We start from the raw sequence: 15,766 nt of genomic DNA, 5'->3' as shown, positions 1-15,766 counted from the left end.
GGGCAAGGGCGGGGGCGGGGCTCTAGGTCTGGTAGAAGTGGTGGTAATGGTGGTGGTGTTCGTGGTGGTGGTGATGCTCGTGTCTCTGGACCGCCTGGCCGGCCTGGCTCTCGTACACCACCACCGCGGGCAGCTCCCTGACGTGGCCCCGCCCCACGACGGTGCCGCCCACGGCTAGGGGCGCCTGCAGGCCCCGGCACCCCTGATGGCTCTCCTTGGCACGGTGCTTGTGCTTCTTGTGCCCGAGGGGCGCCAGAGTGGGGAGGAGGGCCGGGCTGGCGGCCAGGTGGGCGGATGGGGACACCGCGGGGACAGCAGGTCCCATGGGGGGTTTGCTTCTTGCCCCTCTGGCCACGTGGCCCACACCCACGCTCTTGCCCTGGGCCTTGGGGGACCTCACAAAGTGCTTGCTCCCGTCCTGGGTACCACCCCGGAGCCGCTGCTGGACCTCCGAGACCTTGGCGAATGGGGCGTCAAGAAAGTGGAAGAAGCCAGGGTCCACGCCTGGGGGCTTTCGGTGTGGGACGTGGATGGCTTCTGGCTCGTGGGAGCGAGATCGAGCGGGGTTGGAGGTGCGGGGTGGCAGTTCTGACTTCTGAGCCACTGACGGGGAGCCTAGGAACCAATTCAACAAATGTTTAATGAGCACCTACTGTGTGCTGGTGTCACACGGTGCCCTGGAAACCACTCCGCCCCCGGTTCTCCCAGGCTGATAGAGGCAGCTGCTCCTTATCAGAGCTAACCCGATGCCCCGACGCCCCGCCCACTGCTCCTCCCTCTGCCTTGGATGAAACTTTTCTGGAATGGAACTTTGCCATCTGCTAAGTGGGAAAAACTGTTTCTGTGTTAGGTCTTTAAAAATAATTAATTCTCCTTCTGAGAGCTTGGAAAGAGAGGAGACAGGGACATTGTTAAAACTGCCTAAGGTCACTGGAGCACAAAGGAAATCTACAAGCATGTTCCTTAACTTATAGAGGTAACTCAGAGAGGAATTAAACACGGGGCGGGGGCGGGGGGAAGGGGAGAAGGGCGTTGTGGGGAGTGAAATTAAGTGGACTGTGTCTTCATCTATCTTAGCAAGAGCTGAGATGTCAAGGGCTGATAAAGACAGAGCCCTGGGCTTCCCTGCTGGTGCAGTGGTTGAGAGTCCGCCTGCCGATGCAGGGGACACGGGTTCGTGCCCGGTCCGGGAAGATCCCACACGCCGCGGAGCGGCTGGGCCCGTGAGCCATGGCCACTGAGCCTGCGCGCCCGGAGCCTGTGCTCCGCAACGGGAGACGCCCCAACAGTGAGAGGCCCGCTTACCGCAAAAAAAAAAAAAAAGAGCACTGTTTTGCTTAACGAAGCCCAGGGTCCTCACTGGACGAGGGGTGGGTCGGGGTGCAGCACCGAACTGTTGTTTTCATTGAATTATAAACCCTCGGATACTACTTGATTTTGTTCAACTTTGTGCATGTTTTACTTTAATGTCTTAAATGTTTTGAATGCCATCTCCTCCAAGAAGACTCTACACTCTGTCCAGTAAAAGCTAGGCCTTCCCCCAGCCCAAGCGAACACACATTCCCCCACCAGCCCACCTGCCCGCCCCGCCACGCCCTGCCCTGGCCGCCCTTACTGGTGAAGGAGCTCCCTTACCAGGCCCGAACTGGGACGTGTAGTTTTCTATCCCAGCGAGATCTAAGTAGTGGTTTCTCCTCTCAATGTTCTCATCCACGCAATGGTGGTAGCAGCCGGACTGCTCCAGACGGCTGTCACCCTGGAACCTATCAGGGAAGGCAAGCGAGAGGGTGGGCCCTGGCCTCGCAGTGGGAGTGGTCCCACGAGCTCCTGGGAAGCCACCAGGACAAACCCTTCTGGATCCTCTGTTAATTTCTGTCTGGGTCTTGGGAGCAGGGGCGGGAGGGAGTGAGCACGTCGGCGCTCTGTCCCTCCTCTTCCTCCCCTGCCTGGCCTCCCTGGGCCTTCCGGGAGGACGGGTTAGGGACCATGCTTTGAACAGGCCCAAAGCAAAGGAGAAGGTAACTGGTCAAAACTTAAGGATGCTCCAGAGCCAGGCTTCAAACCATGTGTTCCTAACATCCACCTGGCTCCCCACGGGGTGGGGAGAACAGAAGCCCCCAAGCCACTGGAGTTGAGGCTGGAACACTCCATAACCTGCCCAAAGCTCAGAATGGGCCTTCCCGGTGTGGTGTGAGGTGCAGGGAGGGGCGGGCGGGGGAGAGAGGTGACCTTTCTCCCACTGCGGGATTCTGGGCTCCCTGCCTCTCCCCTTCAAGGGCCTCTGTGATCTGCCCACACTAGCTTGCCTGCTCCCCCAGGGCAGCCCCCCACATCTGTAGCCAGCCTGGGCACCCCCAATTCCTAGCCCTCTCCCCACGCCATGCTGTGTCCCCGCCTGGACCACCTTCTCTCTTTCCCCTATTTGCTTCTCAAATCCCAGTCATTACCTCTCCATGTTCACAGTAGATACTGTCCCACATTACTGTTACTTTATATTACTGTTTACTCAGCACTTTTCTTTACCCAGTCTCTCTCCTTTCTTCCCTTCCTCTCCTCACTTCCTTCCTTGCAGTTAAATAACAACAGGTGAAAGATGAATTGCAGCTTTACAACCCCTTATCCACAATTCTGAAATCCAAAACACGTGAAAACAAAGATCTTCCATAACCCATTTGGCAGCCAAGCTTGCTCTAAACAGATGCGAAGGTAGCTATAGTCTTTCTCTCACTTAGCATGAATATTTATATGTGTCCCTGCAGAAATATCTATGTGCTAAATCCTGGGGTGCTGTGCAGATCCCAGATAGAAATACACTGGGAGCACCTTTCTAAAACTCAACAAATGCCAAATTCCAGAACAAATCTGGCCCAAAGCATTTTGGATGAAGCAACGTGGACCTCCATTTAGCTCTTTGGGCAACTGAGTTTGATTTGCGAACCTGACCTCTGAAATCACTGCCCACCCCCCTATGCCCTGCCCCCGAGGAGAATGTAGACTGCAGCCTCCTGCCTGGAATCCCTTAGAGGTAGGTCCACGGCTGGGGCTCAATCCGTGCTCAGAGGCACTGGGTCGGCTCTGCCCGCGCCCGCCCTACCTGAGAAGGGCCCGCTGCTTCTTCTCCCAGCTTCGCAGCTCCTCGGCGGGCTTGGTCTCTGCTCTGGGCCTGGTGCTCTGCAGGTCTGAGTCCAACCAGAGAAACAGCCCGGTGAGCAGCCTGTTCCTGCACCCGTGGGCCTCCCGGCCCCACCCAGGCTGCCTAGCACACAGCCCTTGAAACTGGCCCACAGCAGCTTCGCAATGGTTCTGCGGGGAGGGTTCTCGCAGCTTCCTGCCCTGCCTGATGCCTCCCCCGGACTCACCTCCTCCCCAGACTCCTTAGCTGCCTTCGAGGCCCCGCCCACCTACGCTCCCCATCACAGAAGCCTTTACTGCGGCTGCTGGCCACGCCCAGGCCCACCTCCCGCGCTTTGCTTATGCAGGGCCTTCCATCTGGAATTCCTTCCCTATCCAACCTTCAAGGACCCACTCAAATCCCACCTGTCCACAGAGCAGCTCGCAGGAAAGGCCCCAGGACTCCCTCCCACTCCTCCCAGGTGGGGCACTGACCCTCCCTGAGAGCTGGGAGTGGACCGACTCCCGTGGCCAGCGTGGCCCTCCAGCCCTCACCGGGATGATTGAGAAGGACGGTCTTCTTGCTCTGGCTCCCATCGGGGGCCACGGTGAGCTTCACCCGCAGCGTCTTGCTCGACGTCGGGGAGTGGTTGACGGAGGAATCGACCACCTCGTAGATGGTGTGCAGCAGGCTGGTGATGTCCTGGATGGCAAGGGAAGCAGAGACCCACGTGCGTTTAAAACAAAGGAATCGGAGGGCCTCCGGAATCTGAAAGGCCGAAACCTCCCTGGTTACCCCAAAGCCCAGCCTCAGGCAAACACTAGGATGTCAGGGGTTCACAGGAAGGGGAAGCAAGAGTGAGGGAGAGGGAGAGTGAATGACCTGAGTGCACAGGAAGGGCCGTGGGCAGCGGGGTTCCGGGACACCGGGGAGCTTGGAGGGACTGTGTAAGCTGCTTCAGAATACCCTCATCCCAGAGGGGAGCCTCCTGCCCTGCTGGCGGGAATGTGAATTGACGCAGCCACTATGGAGAACAGCATGGAGGTGCCTTGAGAAACTACACATAGAGCTACCCTACGACCCAGCAGTGCCACTCCTGGGCATATGCCCTGAGAACACCATAATTCAAAAAGAGTCATGTACCCCAATGTTCACTGCAGCTCTATTTACAATAGCCAGGACACGGAAGCCACCTAAGTATCCATTGAGAGATGAATGGATAAAGAAGATGTGGCATACATATACAATGGGATGTTACTCAGCCATAAAGAGAAATGAAATTGAGTTATTTGCAGTGAGGTGGATGGACCCAGAGACTGTCATACAGAGTGAAGTAAGACAGAAAGGGAAAAACAAATACCATATGCTAACACATATATATGGAATCTAAAAAAAAAAAGGTCATGAAGAACCTAGGGGTAGGACAGGAATAAAGACACAGGTGTAGAGAATGGACTTGAGGACACGGGGAAGGGGAAGGGTAAGCTGGAACAAAGTGAGAGAGTTGCACTGACATATATACACTACCAAATATAAAATAGCTAGTGGGAAGCAGCTGCATAGCACAGGGAGATCAGCTCGGTGCTTTGCGACCACCTAGAAAGGTGGGATAAGGAGGGTGGGAGGGAGACGCAAGAGGGAGGGGATATGGGGATATATGTATGCATATAGCTGATTCACTTTGTTATACAGCAGAAACTAACACGACACTGTAAAGCAATTATACTCCAATAAAGATGTTAAAAAAAAAAAAATACCATCATCCCTCAGGGGTAGAAAATTGCCCCAGGGATGCTATGGGTGGAGAGTTGCACCAGGGACGCTACATCCCCCAGACTTCCAGGCTGTACTGAAAAGCCTAAGCCATCTCCCAGGCACCAGAGAAAGCTCTTATGCTGGGCACTAACAGGTAAACTTGGAGGAGGGCCTCAGATACTGCGGGCGTGGGCGTCAACAGCATCTACTTCTGGTCTGATGAGCACCTCCTGCATGAAAAATGGAAAAGTGGATGCGTCCACAAAGATAAACTATTCTGTGAGAACTTGGCCAAATCTCATCTTCTCTCTGGGCCTCAGCTACCCCCTTAACCAGAACAGTGCTCTCCAATCCTGATCGGGTGACGGAGGGGGAAGCAGGTTCCCCTCACTAGGTCTCCCTTTGTACCGGGCATCTGCTAAGGTCCTTGGTCTGAGGGGAGGCCTCCCACTTTGAATGATGTTGGAAAACTCTGGAAAAGGTATCTGCCCTCTATAGGTCAGGCTCACAGATGGTCGATTATCTGCCCAGAGACTCTTCATGAACACAGACAGACTCAGCCCCCTTTTGCCCCCTCACCCATAAGCCCTTGGGCAGAGGTGACACCAAGCACTGCCATGGCCATGCGGGTAGGTGGATGGATGACCAGGAATGCTGGGGCCAACTGGGGTACTGTTCCCACCCACAGGAGGCGGCAGCCACCCAGCTCAACTGATTTGTAATGTGGCAGTGCAGGCTGAGGGTCATTCCAGAGAAGCCAGAAACCCAGAATCTCTTGTTAAATCTTCAGAATCTTTGATACTGGCAACTAGGTAATTTTTTTCAACTCATTCCCCTCTGCCCCCAGCCACAGGCAGCCCCCATTTTATTTCTGTCTCTATGAATTTGACTACCTCTAGGAACCTCATAGATAACCTCTAGGAATCACACAGCATTTGTTTTTTTGTAACTGGCTTCTTTCATGTAGCGTAATGCCCTCAAGGTTCATCCGTGTTGTAGCATGTGTCAGAATTTCCTTCCTTTTTAAGGCTAAATAATATTCCACTGTATGGATATGTCACATTTTGCCTATCCATTCACCCATCAGTGGACACTTGGGTTGCTTCCACCTTTTGGCTGTTGTGAATAATGCTGCTGTGAACATGGCTGTATAAGTATCTCTTAAGGAATCTGCCTTCACTTCCTTGGGGTATACTCCCAGAAGTGGAATTTCTGGGTCAGATGGTAATTCTATATTTAATTTTTTGAGGAACCTCCGTACTATTTTCCATAGTGGTTGAACAAATTTATAATCCCATCAACAGTGCACAAGGGTTCTGTTTTCTCCACATCCTCACCAGCACTCGTTATTTTTTTGTCCTTTCGATAACAGCTATTCTGACAGTGTGAGGTACTATCTCATTGTGGTTTTGATCTGCATTTCCCTGATAATTAGTGATGTTGAGCATCTTTTCATGTGCTTATTGCCTATCTGTGTGTCTTCTTTGGAGAAATATCTAGTTAGTCTTTGCCCATTTTTTAATCGAGTTGTTTGTTTTGTTGTTGAGTTGTAGGAGCTCTTTATATATTCTAGACATTGATCCCTTCTCAGACACATGATTTGCAGATATTTTCTCCTATTCCATAGGTTGCCTTTCACTCTGCTGATTGTGTCCTTTGATGCAGAAGTTTTTAATTTTGATGTAGTCCAATTCATCTATTTTTGCTTTTGTTGCCTGTGCTGGGCCAGAACATCTGAGGGCTAGCCTGGGACGGTGGGGCTGCCAGTCTGAGACTTGGGCTCCAGCTACTCACTTGCTGGCTCCCTGGGGATCCCAGCTCTTCTGGCAAGGCCCACGGAGGACCCCTCTTCCCCCTTCTCTTTCCCTTGAGCTGCTCTGCACCACCATGACTGCCCACTCTTTCTCATCATCTTAGGAAGCCTGTGAAGGAGGTGTCATTATTTTACAGGTGAGGAAAGTGAGGTCCACCAACGTCATCACCTAAGCACCATATACCAGGCTTGGGGCCCTGGTGTGTGATCCCCGAGCGTTCCAGCTGATTCGGGGTCTAGGAACATGTGTGCTTTGTCTATCCCAGCTGGAAAATCAGCCCTGTTGACCGCACAGGGTCCGGAACGGAGAGGAGTAGGTGCCTGTAAATACTGTACAAGTGAACACCTGAAGGATGAACAGGTTTTTTCTTCCGAGTTGGGAAGCTGTAGGCTGTGGTTGTGGGGAGGCGGGAGCGCGTCTGCCCCAGCACAGAGGAACATGCATGCTGATGGCCAGAGGGTGTGGAGGGGAACCGTACTTATAGCCAGATTTGAGGAGTGGCTTTGGGGCTAAAAATAGACCCAAAGGAACACCAGGCTGGGTCTTCCCTGGACTGGAAGCCAACCTCCTTGCTGCTGGGCAGGAGAAAGAAACCAGTGAAGGCTCACCCCAGGGGCCGAGCTGGAGCACCCTCCTTGGAAAGCCTCACTTCCTTTCTATTCATCTTGTTAGCAAGGGGTAAAGGAAAGCAGAATGCAGTGTCTGCCTGCAAGGTTTCTGTAAGGTCTCCGAGGTGGGGGACAAACCCTTTTACAGTCAGCTCCTGAGGCTCCCTCGGCCTCTTCTGAGCTAGAAAGGAAGAGGACGGCTACCAGAGGCTGCGTCGTCTGGGCCACCTCACGTGTTAGAAGAGGGGAGAGGCCACCACACCTCTGAGAAGCCCAGCCTGGCTGCCCCCTATTGCCACCCCAATTCAGTTCTGTTACGCAGGCTTCAAGCCTGTAATGTGTTCCCCTGTGAAGATAATAACTCCATTCCCTAACAGGTGGGGGCAGGGGGGTGGGAGACAGGGGCTCCTCGCTATGGAAAAACAATAACCCCCAACAAAAAGCATCACAGCTAGAGGGCACTTGGGGGTCTCCCCTAAACCATCCCTCATCTCCCCAGGGTCCCAAACCAGGAAGGGTCTCCACTGCTTCCCAAACACCCAGGTCCCTCTGGGGGCTTTGCCTCCCTAGAATCCATTGTCTCTTCCCCTAATAACAGCACCTTGATTTTATTTTGTAAGCCAAATCCACCCCGCCCCATTTTCAGTCTATGTGACTCACGGATCAAATAACTTTCCCCTGACTCCAGAATGAGCACATCGACCCAGAGTTGGCCATTAAAAGCATCACAAACTTATGGCAAAAATGACTGGTTCAGGAGCAGACATGTGACTCAATCAAAGCCAGTCAGATTCGGTTCTGGAACTCCAGCTGACATTCTGAATTTGGGAGGGTTGCAAAGAGCATGGGATATAGACTGAAACTATCAGCTGTTATCTCGCTACTGCCAAGCGGAGAGCAGGCCTGATAATAAAGGAACACAGAGGAAAGAGAACCGTGAAGAACAGCTAGTCCTGAAGACCTTGAGCCTCTGGATCCAGCCATGCCTGAAGTCAGTGCCTGTGGACTGAAGTTTCAGTTACATGAGCCAACATAGTCCTCTTTTTTTTTTTCTTACTGTAGTTTGTGCTGGGATTCTGTCACTGATTCCCCAAAGAGTCCTGAATGATTAAAATTCACTCACAGCTTCTTCCTCCGACCTGTTCTAACAACCCCCAAACCACAGCCTGCGGAAGAGGTGGGCTTTTTTCACCCAGGTCTCCCCTCTGGCAGGTTTTCCTGCACTGTCTACAGAGAAGAAAATACTGAGCCCTGAACTGGGACAGGGAGATAAGAGAGCAAAGCTTCAATTCTCCCTGGGAACACCCTGAGGCCCTCACGTGTTGGGCGAGAGGTGGGCGTGGGGCCAGCCATGCTCATCTCAGACCTCTCTCTATGCAGATCTGTTACAGGTAGCGCACCTGAACACCAGGGCCTCCTGGGGAGGGAGAGGATGTCAGAGAGAAACAGGACAGAAGAGGCAATAAGGAGGCAGAAGGGATGATACCAAGACCCAGGCATAAGAGAGGCAGCAACAGTCGGCAATAATTCAGATCAGATCACTCGCCAGCTTAAAGCAGCCCTCCCCTGGCTTCCCGTAACACCTGGAATCAGAGTTAGGATGCTGGCTGGAGCCTGAGAAGCCCTGCGCGAGCTGTCCTGCCGGCTCCCGGCTGCAGCCCTGTCTCTCTGGATAAGCAGCCACCGCACCAGTCTCCCCTGGTTCCTTAAATGCCCTGAGCGCCCTCACTCTCCCCGGCCCATGGCTCTGCCCAGCTCAGCGCCCACGTCACCCCCTCCAAGAGGCTTCCCTGGACACTCCTGCCCATCTCGCTCATACCACTCTGTTTATTTCCGTCACTGAACACGTCACAGCTTACGATGACCCTGTGACTGTTCGGGCTCTGCTTCCCTCAGCGGACTGCTGGAGCTACACGGCTAGAAACTGCGTCTGTGCTGTTGCCCACTGTGCACCCAGTACACAGGAGATGCACCCAGCAGGTGCGCCATGCGCGGACTCAGGTATGTAGAGAGGGCGCGAGGAACCGAGGGAGGAAAGAGATGTGGGGAGATTTGAGATTTGAGGGAGAGAGAGACACAGGCATGTAGGCGGAGGGGAGGGGGAGGAGGAACGGGCCTGTGAACTGAGCCGCTCGCCGGGCCCTTGGGGCTGCTCGTTCCTGCATCAGTGGGGGTAGGCGCTGCCTGGCCTCTGTCTGTCCAGCCCACCCCAGCTCCTGGGCAGACTGGCCGAGGTGGGAAGGGGCCTGGGGTGATCTCAGAGCTCCAGGACCAGAGAGAGAAGGAGGCAGGACAGGACTCTGTTGGGGCCCAGGGTCCTCCTCTAGGGAGGCCTGGGCTCAGCGCCTGCCTCTTGCCCCTTCTGCAGCAGGAACGGTGCCTCGGCCAAGAGCAGCCCGGCAGCCCTTCCCCTCCCCATTCACAGGTCTCCGTGAAGCTCCCAGCAGCCTCGCTCCTGCCCTCCCCACCTACCCTTAGGAGAAGGGGAAGGGACAGCAGTGGCCGGCTCATCATGGGCCTGCGCCCGAGGGCGTGGCCTGGCGGGAGGCCAGGCGGGTGCACTCACCTCACGGGTGACCTTGCCATTGTTGTCAAAGTCGTACAGAGTGAAGGTCCACTCCTGCCGGCTGTCCTCCTCCACAGACACGTCACACTGCAGCTCCTGGACACAAACAGACAATAGACGAACGTGGTTGATCACGCGGAGGCTGGAACACCCATAGGCCACGTCATGGGGCTGCCACCTCCCCCGTCCTCCCCAGACTCTGTGTGAAGAAGAACATGATGACTACTGAGCCCACACGCCACAACTACCGAAGCCCGCGAGCCACAACTACTGAGCCCACGTGCCACAACTACAGAGCCCACGTGCCACAACTACTGAAGCCCGCACACCATAACTACTGAAGGCTGCGCGCCTAGAGCCCGTGCTCCGCAACAAGAGAAGCCACCGCAATGAGAAGCCCACGCACCACAACGAAGAGTAGCCCCCGCTCGCCGCAACCAGAGAAAAGCCCGTGCACAGCAACGAAGACCCAATTCAGCCAAAAAATTTTTTAAAAATAATAAATTTATTAAATAAATAAAAACATTTATTAAAAAAAAAAAAAAAGAGCGTGATGACCAAGACGTGACGGGCCCGGGAGAGAGGCCAAGCCGGGCAGGGGAGCGTGGGTCTGGGGAGAGGTGTCTGCCAGGTGCAGACAGTCTCTGGGTCTTCAAAGGCCAAGGACGCACAAGGGGGCCTCTGGGAGGAGGCTCTGTGGCCTCAAGAAGAATGCACTTGGACCCAGGGCTAGACGCTACTGGAAGATGCAGGGGTGACTCAGGGAGCCGTGACGGGACTCCCAGGGTGGCCACCTGACCTGGAAGGTAGGACAGGAGGGGCATTAAGAGTTAAAGAGTCTGCCCCAGGTGCCAGCCCAGGCTTGGCCCTCCGCAGCTGCGTGACCTTGGACATGGCCCTGCTCTTCTCTGTGCCTCAGTTTCCCCTCACATAAATTATGGAAAATGATGGTATCGACCTCAGAAGGTTGTTGGGAGCATTAACTGCTCTGTCCCACGTCCCCTCGGCCCCCTCCACATTCCCCTGTAGCTGCGGTGGGCAGTCTCCGACCTCCCACCTCAGGCGCCCGGCTTCCCTGTCCGAAGGCAGCCCCAAGCAGTCAACCTGAACAGGGAGGGCCAGGCCGGGGGACACACCTGAGCACATTCGGAGTTGCTCTCCGAGGGGCCCCAACAGACAGAGCCGAGCTGCCCGTGACCCGCCCATCAACCCCCCGTCACGGGCGCCCCTGCTTCCCTGCTACCCCCTGGGATCACCTCCCAAGTCCTGTCTCAGGGTCGGCTTTAGGAGGACTGGAAACCAGTGTGTATGCCTCTTGGCACAGAGAAAAGCCTAATTAATGGTAGTAGCTGCGATTGTGTTTGCTGGAATGGTTAATATAGTGATGATGTCATCGTCACTCCCACAACCCGAGGTGTCTGACCACAGGGACTTGGAGCTGGGAAGCGGGGGCTCTGTCACTGGCGGCACATACGCGGGGGCCGGCGGAACCCCAGACAAAGAGATCCGGAAAGGATGGCCGTTTGGGGAAAGAGGATCCAAAAACGGCCTTTGAGAGCCACAGTTCTATGAAAACAAGCAACGACACCCCCAGACCATCCTCGGCCCAACTCTCCTTCTGCATGAGAACTGGCTCAGCCCCCAGAGAGCGGAGGTGCCCGGCCTCCCAAGGCTGGTGGGAGTGAGCCCCAGCACGGCATCCCTGCCCCTGGCTTCCACAGCTCAAGCCGGCTCCCTCCAGCAGTTCTTGGGCAGCCCACGCTGAGTTCAAAGTCGGCCTTCCCTCAGTTGTGACATGCCTGTCTGATACCTGCCAAGTGCCCACTCTGCTCTCTGAGGCACCGTGTCGTGCAGCACAGCAATCGGCCCACACACATGCCTGTACACGGGTGCGTGCTTGCGAGCACACACACACGGACACGTATACGTATGCATATACACTCCCACGCATACATACACATACTCACACATACATACATATACACATGCACACACACATTCATACGCACATGCACGCACATACACACACCTACACGTGCACACACACACACACACACACACACACACACGGTGTTTACCTGCTTCCCTCTCCCAGCCCCTCCACTTGGCTCCAAAGACAGCTCGGGTTAGAAGTTCAGAAACACGGGTTAAGTAACTACCCCCACCTCCCGTGACCTCTGTCACGTGCACCTTCCTGTCCCCCCAGCCCCGGACCTCTCAGGTGAGTCTTCCTCTGGGACCATGGATGAGTCACAGGCAACAGCCGGCCCCACTCCGGAAGCGGACCCACTTGGGCTTCCTGGGAAGACGTCTGGGTCTGGGCCTTCCCTCTGCCTCTGGGCTTGGCATTGGCTTTGCCGAGCACCCCCAGAAGACCTGCAGGGACCCGGGGTCGGGGAGCTCAGGACGAAGCTTAGCACCCACAGCTCCTCAACTAGATGCCACCTGACCCCTGAGCTCCCGCATCCAGGACCCTCAGCGACCTGTCTTACCCACACCCCTGCATCATCCCCCCGACTCCCTGCACGATGCAGCTTGCTGTCCCGCACAGCCCGCCGGCCCTGCCAAGCCTCCAGGACTCTGCCGTGCTCTTCCCTCCACCAGAAGTGTCCTCCTGAGACCAAAGGCTACCCCCGTGCATCACCTCTCCCAACCCGTGCTCCTATGCCCAGAGGCTCAGCATCGACACTCGCCCCCTCCAACCTCTGCCTGCAGCCACGGCTCCCTCCTCCAGGCACTGCATCGAGTGTCTGGACTGCCAAAATGCCCATCACCCCACAGCCCTCCGGCCTCACTTAGGTGACCTCCCTGTCCCCCTCCATGATCCCAGATCCCCATCACGTCACCAACTGTGCAGTTACTGGGCCCAGGTCACTCATCTGTCCCCCTTGCCATGCTGTGCTCCATGAGAGCAGGAACCATGTCCAGTTCACTGCCGGGTTCCCTGGTACCTGCAGTTGTCAATCAACACTGGTTGGAAGGAGGAAAGGAAGTACTCATTCTGAATTGAACACCCTTTTAAGCACTTGAGATGCATGCTTCCGACATCCCAATAAGATAGATATCGCCATTTCACGGCGTGGGGGGCGCAAGTGAGGCAGCGGCAGAGCTGGGAACTGTCCCTCACCTGCTGGCCCCAGAGCTATGCCCTAGTGATCTCATGAAGGGAACAGAGGAGGAAGGAGGTGAGGGTAAAAGGAGGGCGGGGAGGAGCTGGTAAGCTCCCTGAGGGCAGGTCTAGGTCTTGCTCTCAGCACCTGGCCCTGTGCTTGGTACACAGAAGGAGCTTCATATTCCATTCGGGGAGGCAGGACAGACAGACTGTGGGCTCTGGGCGCGCATGTCCCCTTTGGTGTTGACCACCTGAGTCCCAGAGTCAGGGACCTGCCCCAGGTCTCCTGGTCGTCCACACCCCACCTGGGAGTCCCCACATGCTCCCCAGAACAGCCTTGGGAGCTAGAAGCAAAGATTTCTTTCACCAATGAGGAAGCTGAGGCCCAGAGAAGAGGGTGGTCACCCAGGCAGTAACAGCAGCACCAGGGCCAGGGTGCCGTCTCCCCTGTTCACTCTCCTGTCCTTCCCCCAGGCCACCAGGCCACAGCCCAGGGGTATCCTCTGGCCACCACTCCATGTTGAGAGGGGCCCCAAGCTGAGAAAGGAGGGCAGAGGGGAGTCCCCAGGGCCTGAGCTGAGCTGGGGCGGCCCCAGAGGTAGCAGTAGAAACCTCTCCCAGAGGGCGGCTATTCACCTAGGAGGGGAGGGGCCTTCAAATCTGGATGGGCCTCAGCTTCCCTCCTCGAAAAGCAGCACCGAGAAGAGAAAACATCTCCATCCAGGGCCCAGCACCAGGAAAGGAAACTTACTTCGAATTTCAGCTGCTTCTTGGAGCCCGGGCAGGATTCGCCTGTCTTGTCCATCCTCTTCTCATCTCCACTGGCCAGCCCGTCCGTCTTCTCGGGAGGCAGGGCCACTGCAGGGAGAAGCGAGGAAGAAAGCGTGAGGAGGTGGGTCCCGAGCCTCCCAAGCCCAGGTGCCGGGCTGCGGGGCCACCAGCTCCCTGTGGCTTTGTCCCGAGGATGTCCTCGCCATGGCGTGGGGCCCATTCTGCCCTGCCGGTTTGCTGCAGTCCAACTGCTCTGTCCTCTGGCCCCGTTAATGCCCAGGGCTGCCCCAGGGGAGACCCTCTTCCCAGGGTGCCTCTCTGCCCGCTGCTCAGGTCACCCCAGTGGGCCTCTCAGGCCTCTGTTCTCTGCATTCTGAGGCCACCCAGGGCAGTGCTGGGCCAAAGGGCAAGTGAATGAAGGCAGACAGGTGCTTTTGGAGCCCCCAGGGGGCGCTCTGGACCACAGCCACTTTCTGCAGTCTCTGCCTTCCAGGAGGACATCGTGGTGTCCTCGAAGATGCCACCTGCCTGGGCACACTGGTGGGTGGTCAGGAAGAGGGACAGAAATGGGGAGTGATAGAAATGGAGTTCACTGGGGTAGGCGAGGGGCATATACACGAGCACACACGCGCACACAGACACGCAGGCAGGCACACCATGGTATCTTCAGGAGCCGGCTCACCCCGGGCCTTTCATTCTGCCTCTGCTCACCTAGAGGGTCCTCCCTCTGCCAAAGGTATTGAGCAGAGGGTTCTATGGTCCTTGTGCGTCCTCCCAGGAGCAGTGGGAAGGTGGGCATGAAAGCCCGGGGCCTGTGGACACCGTTTTCCCGTGAATACCCCTAACAGGTGCCAGGAGAACAGTGCAGGGGAGCAGCCATCATCTCTGAGCTAGGACCCAGCCCACGAGGTTCCCTCAGATCTTGAAAGTCCCGCAAGACCCCTTCAGCCCCTTCTGTCTCTGCCTGATAAAGGGGACTCAAGTTTGCTCAAAAACGTGCTTTCCAAAACAGCCTCACAGCTCCTCTCTTTAGATTCCCTCAGCTGCCCTGGGGCAGTGATTCTGTTGTCCTGTTTTACAGGGGAGCAAATGGAGCCTGGCTCCCACCTGAGGAACTGTCCCCTTATGCCTGACTCAGGGTGGCCCAGGAGGGCCATGTAAGGAGCTGAGATGACTGGGCAGTGGCCCCAACCATGGGTGGACTTTCTTGGGAAGTCAGGAGCCTGGAGAAATGCAGCCACCAGGCCAGGAAACTAGGTGGGGGGCTTTGCCTCCCCCCCCCGACCTGTCCTTACACCGCACTCACACACCTTTGCATACCAGGACCCAGGAGTGGCTGCTGGGGAAGTTCCCCAGCCCTCCCGCTCCACTTCCGCCCCGTGGGCCCAGCAGCTATCCAAAGCACTTCCCGTGGGGCCCCGCACAGCTTGGTGGCCTCCGTGCATGAAGACGAGGCAGTGACCTCACACAGTGCTGACTACACCGTTCAGGGGCTCACTCGGTCCTCACAGCGACCCTGTGAGGCAGCTACTGCTATCAGCTCCACTTTCCAGATGGGAAAACTGAGGCACAGAGAGGCTAAGTGCTTTGCTACTAACTGACGGGGCTGGGATTTGAACCCAAGCGACCTGGCTCATGCTCTCGACCACTCCAGGCCATTCCCGGCTTGGTTCAGGAGACTTGGTGCCAGCCCAGGGACAGGTTAGTCTCTGCTTGGGTTCTGACCCTCCCGACACCGTGTGTGGCCCTGGGCAGGTCACGTAACTTCTCTAGACATCTCAGTTTCCTCAACTGTAGAATGGGGATGATAACAGTCCCCTCCCCAGAGGATTCCTGTGTGGATTCAAGGAGCTATGACCGAAAGGGCAAAGACAGACCCAGCCAGGGCCAGCACACGGGGTCCAGCCATTAGTAGTCATGTCTGGGGAATGATGTCCCGACACGTTTAATCTTTTAGGAATCATGAAGTGGGCAGCTAAGTTTTTTTTAAACTGAGGCTTTGGGATACAAACAGACACAAAGTGTCAT

General features: G+C 56.0%; 1 protein-coding gene across 2 annotated transcripts in view; it reads right to left on the bottom strand.

The window, feature by feature from the left end:
- Positions 1 to 19: 19 nt before the first annotated feature.
- The window catches only part of NKD1 (NKD inhibitor of Wnt signaling pathway 1), an 84,472-nt gene continuing 68,725 nt past the window's right edge, over positions 20 to 15,766 (bottom strand). The window contains exons 5-10 of one of the 2 annotated variants that reach the window (XM_024747443.1): positions 13,719 to 13,825; positions 9,856 to 9,951; positions 3,667 to 3,814; positions 3,095 to 3,185; positions 1,636 to 1,763; positions 20 to 615 (exon numbers count right to left, since the gene is read on the bottom strand). In XM_024747443.1, the coding sequence (XP_024603211.1) occupies positions 23 to 615; positions 1,636 to 1,763; positions 3,095 to 3,185; positions 3,667 to 3,814; positions 9,856 to 9,951; positions 13,719 to 13,825 (1,163 nt within the window). In that variant the 3' untranslated portion in view covers positions 20 to 22. The remainder of the gene's footprint in view (positions 616 to 1,635; positions 1,764 to 3,094; positions 3,186 to 3,666; positions 3,815 to 9,855; positions 9,952 to 13,718; positions 13,826 to 15,766) is intronic. The other variant, XM_024747445.1, reaches the window with a different exon arrangement.

This window comes from Neophocaena asiaeorientalis, unplaced genomic scaffold, assembly GCF_003031525.2.
Source record: "Neophocaena asiaeorientalis asiaeorientalis breed wild unplaced genomic scaffold, Neophocaena_asiaeorientalis_V1.1 scaffold438, whole genome shotgun sequence".
Classification (NCBI taxonomy): Eukaryota; Metazoa; Chordata; class Mammalia; order Artiodactyla; family Phocoenidae; genus Neophocaena; species Neophocaena asiaeorientalis.
Note: the sequence above shows the minus strand (reverse complement) of the source record. Positions and strands in the feature narration are given on the sequence as shown.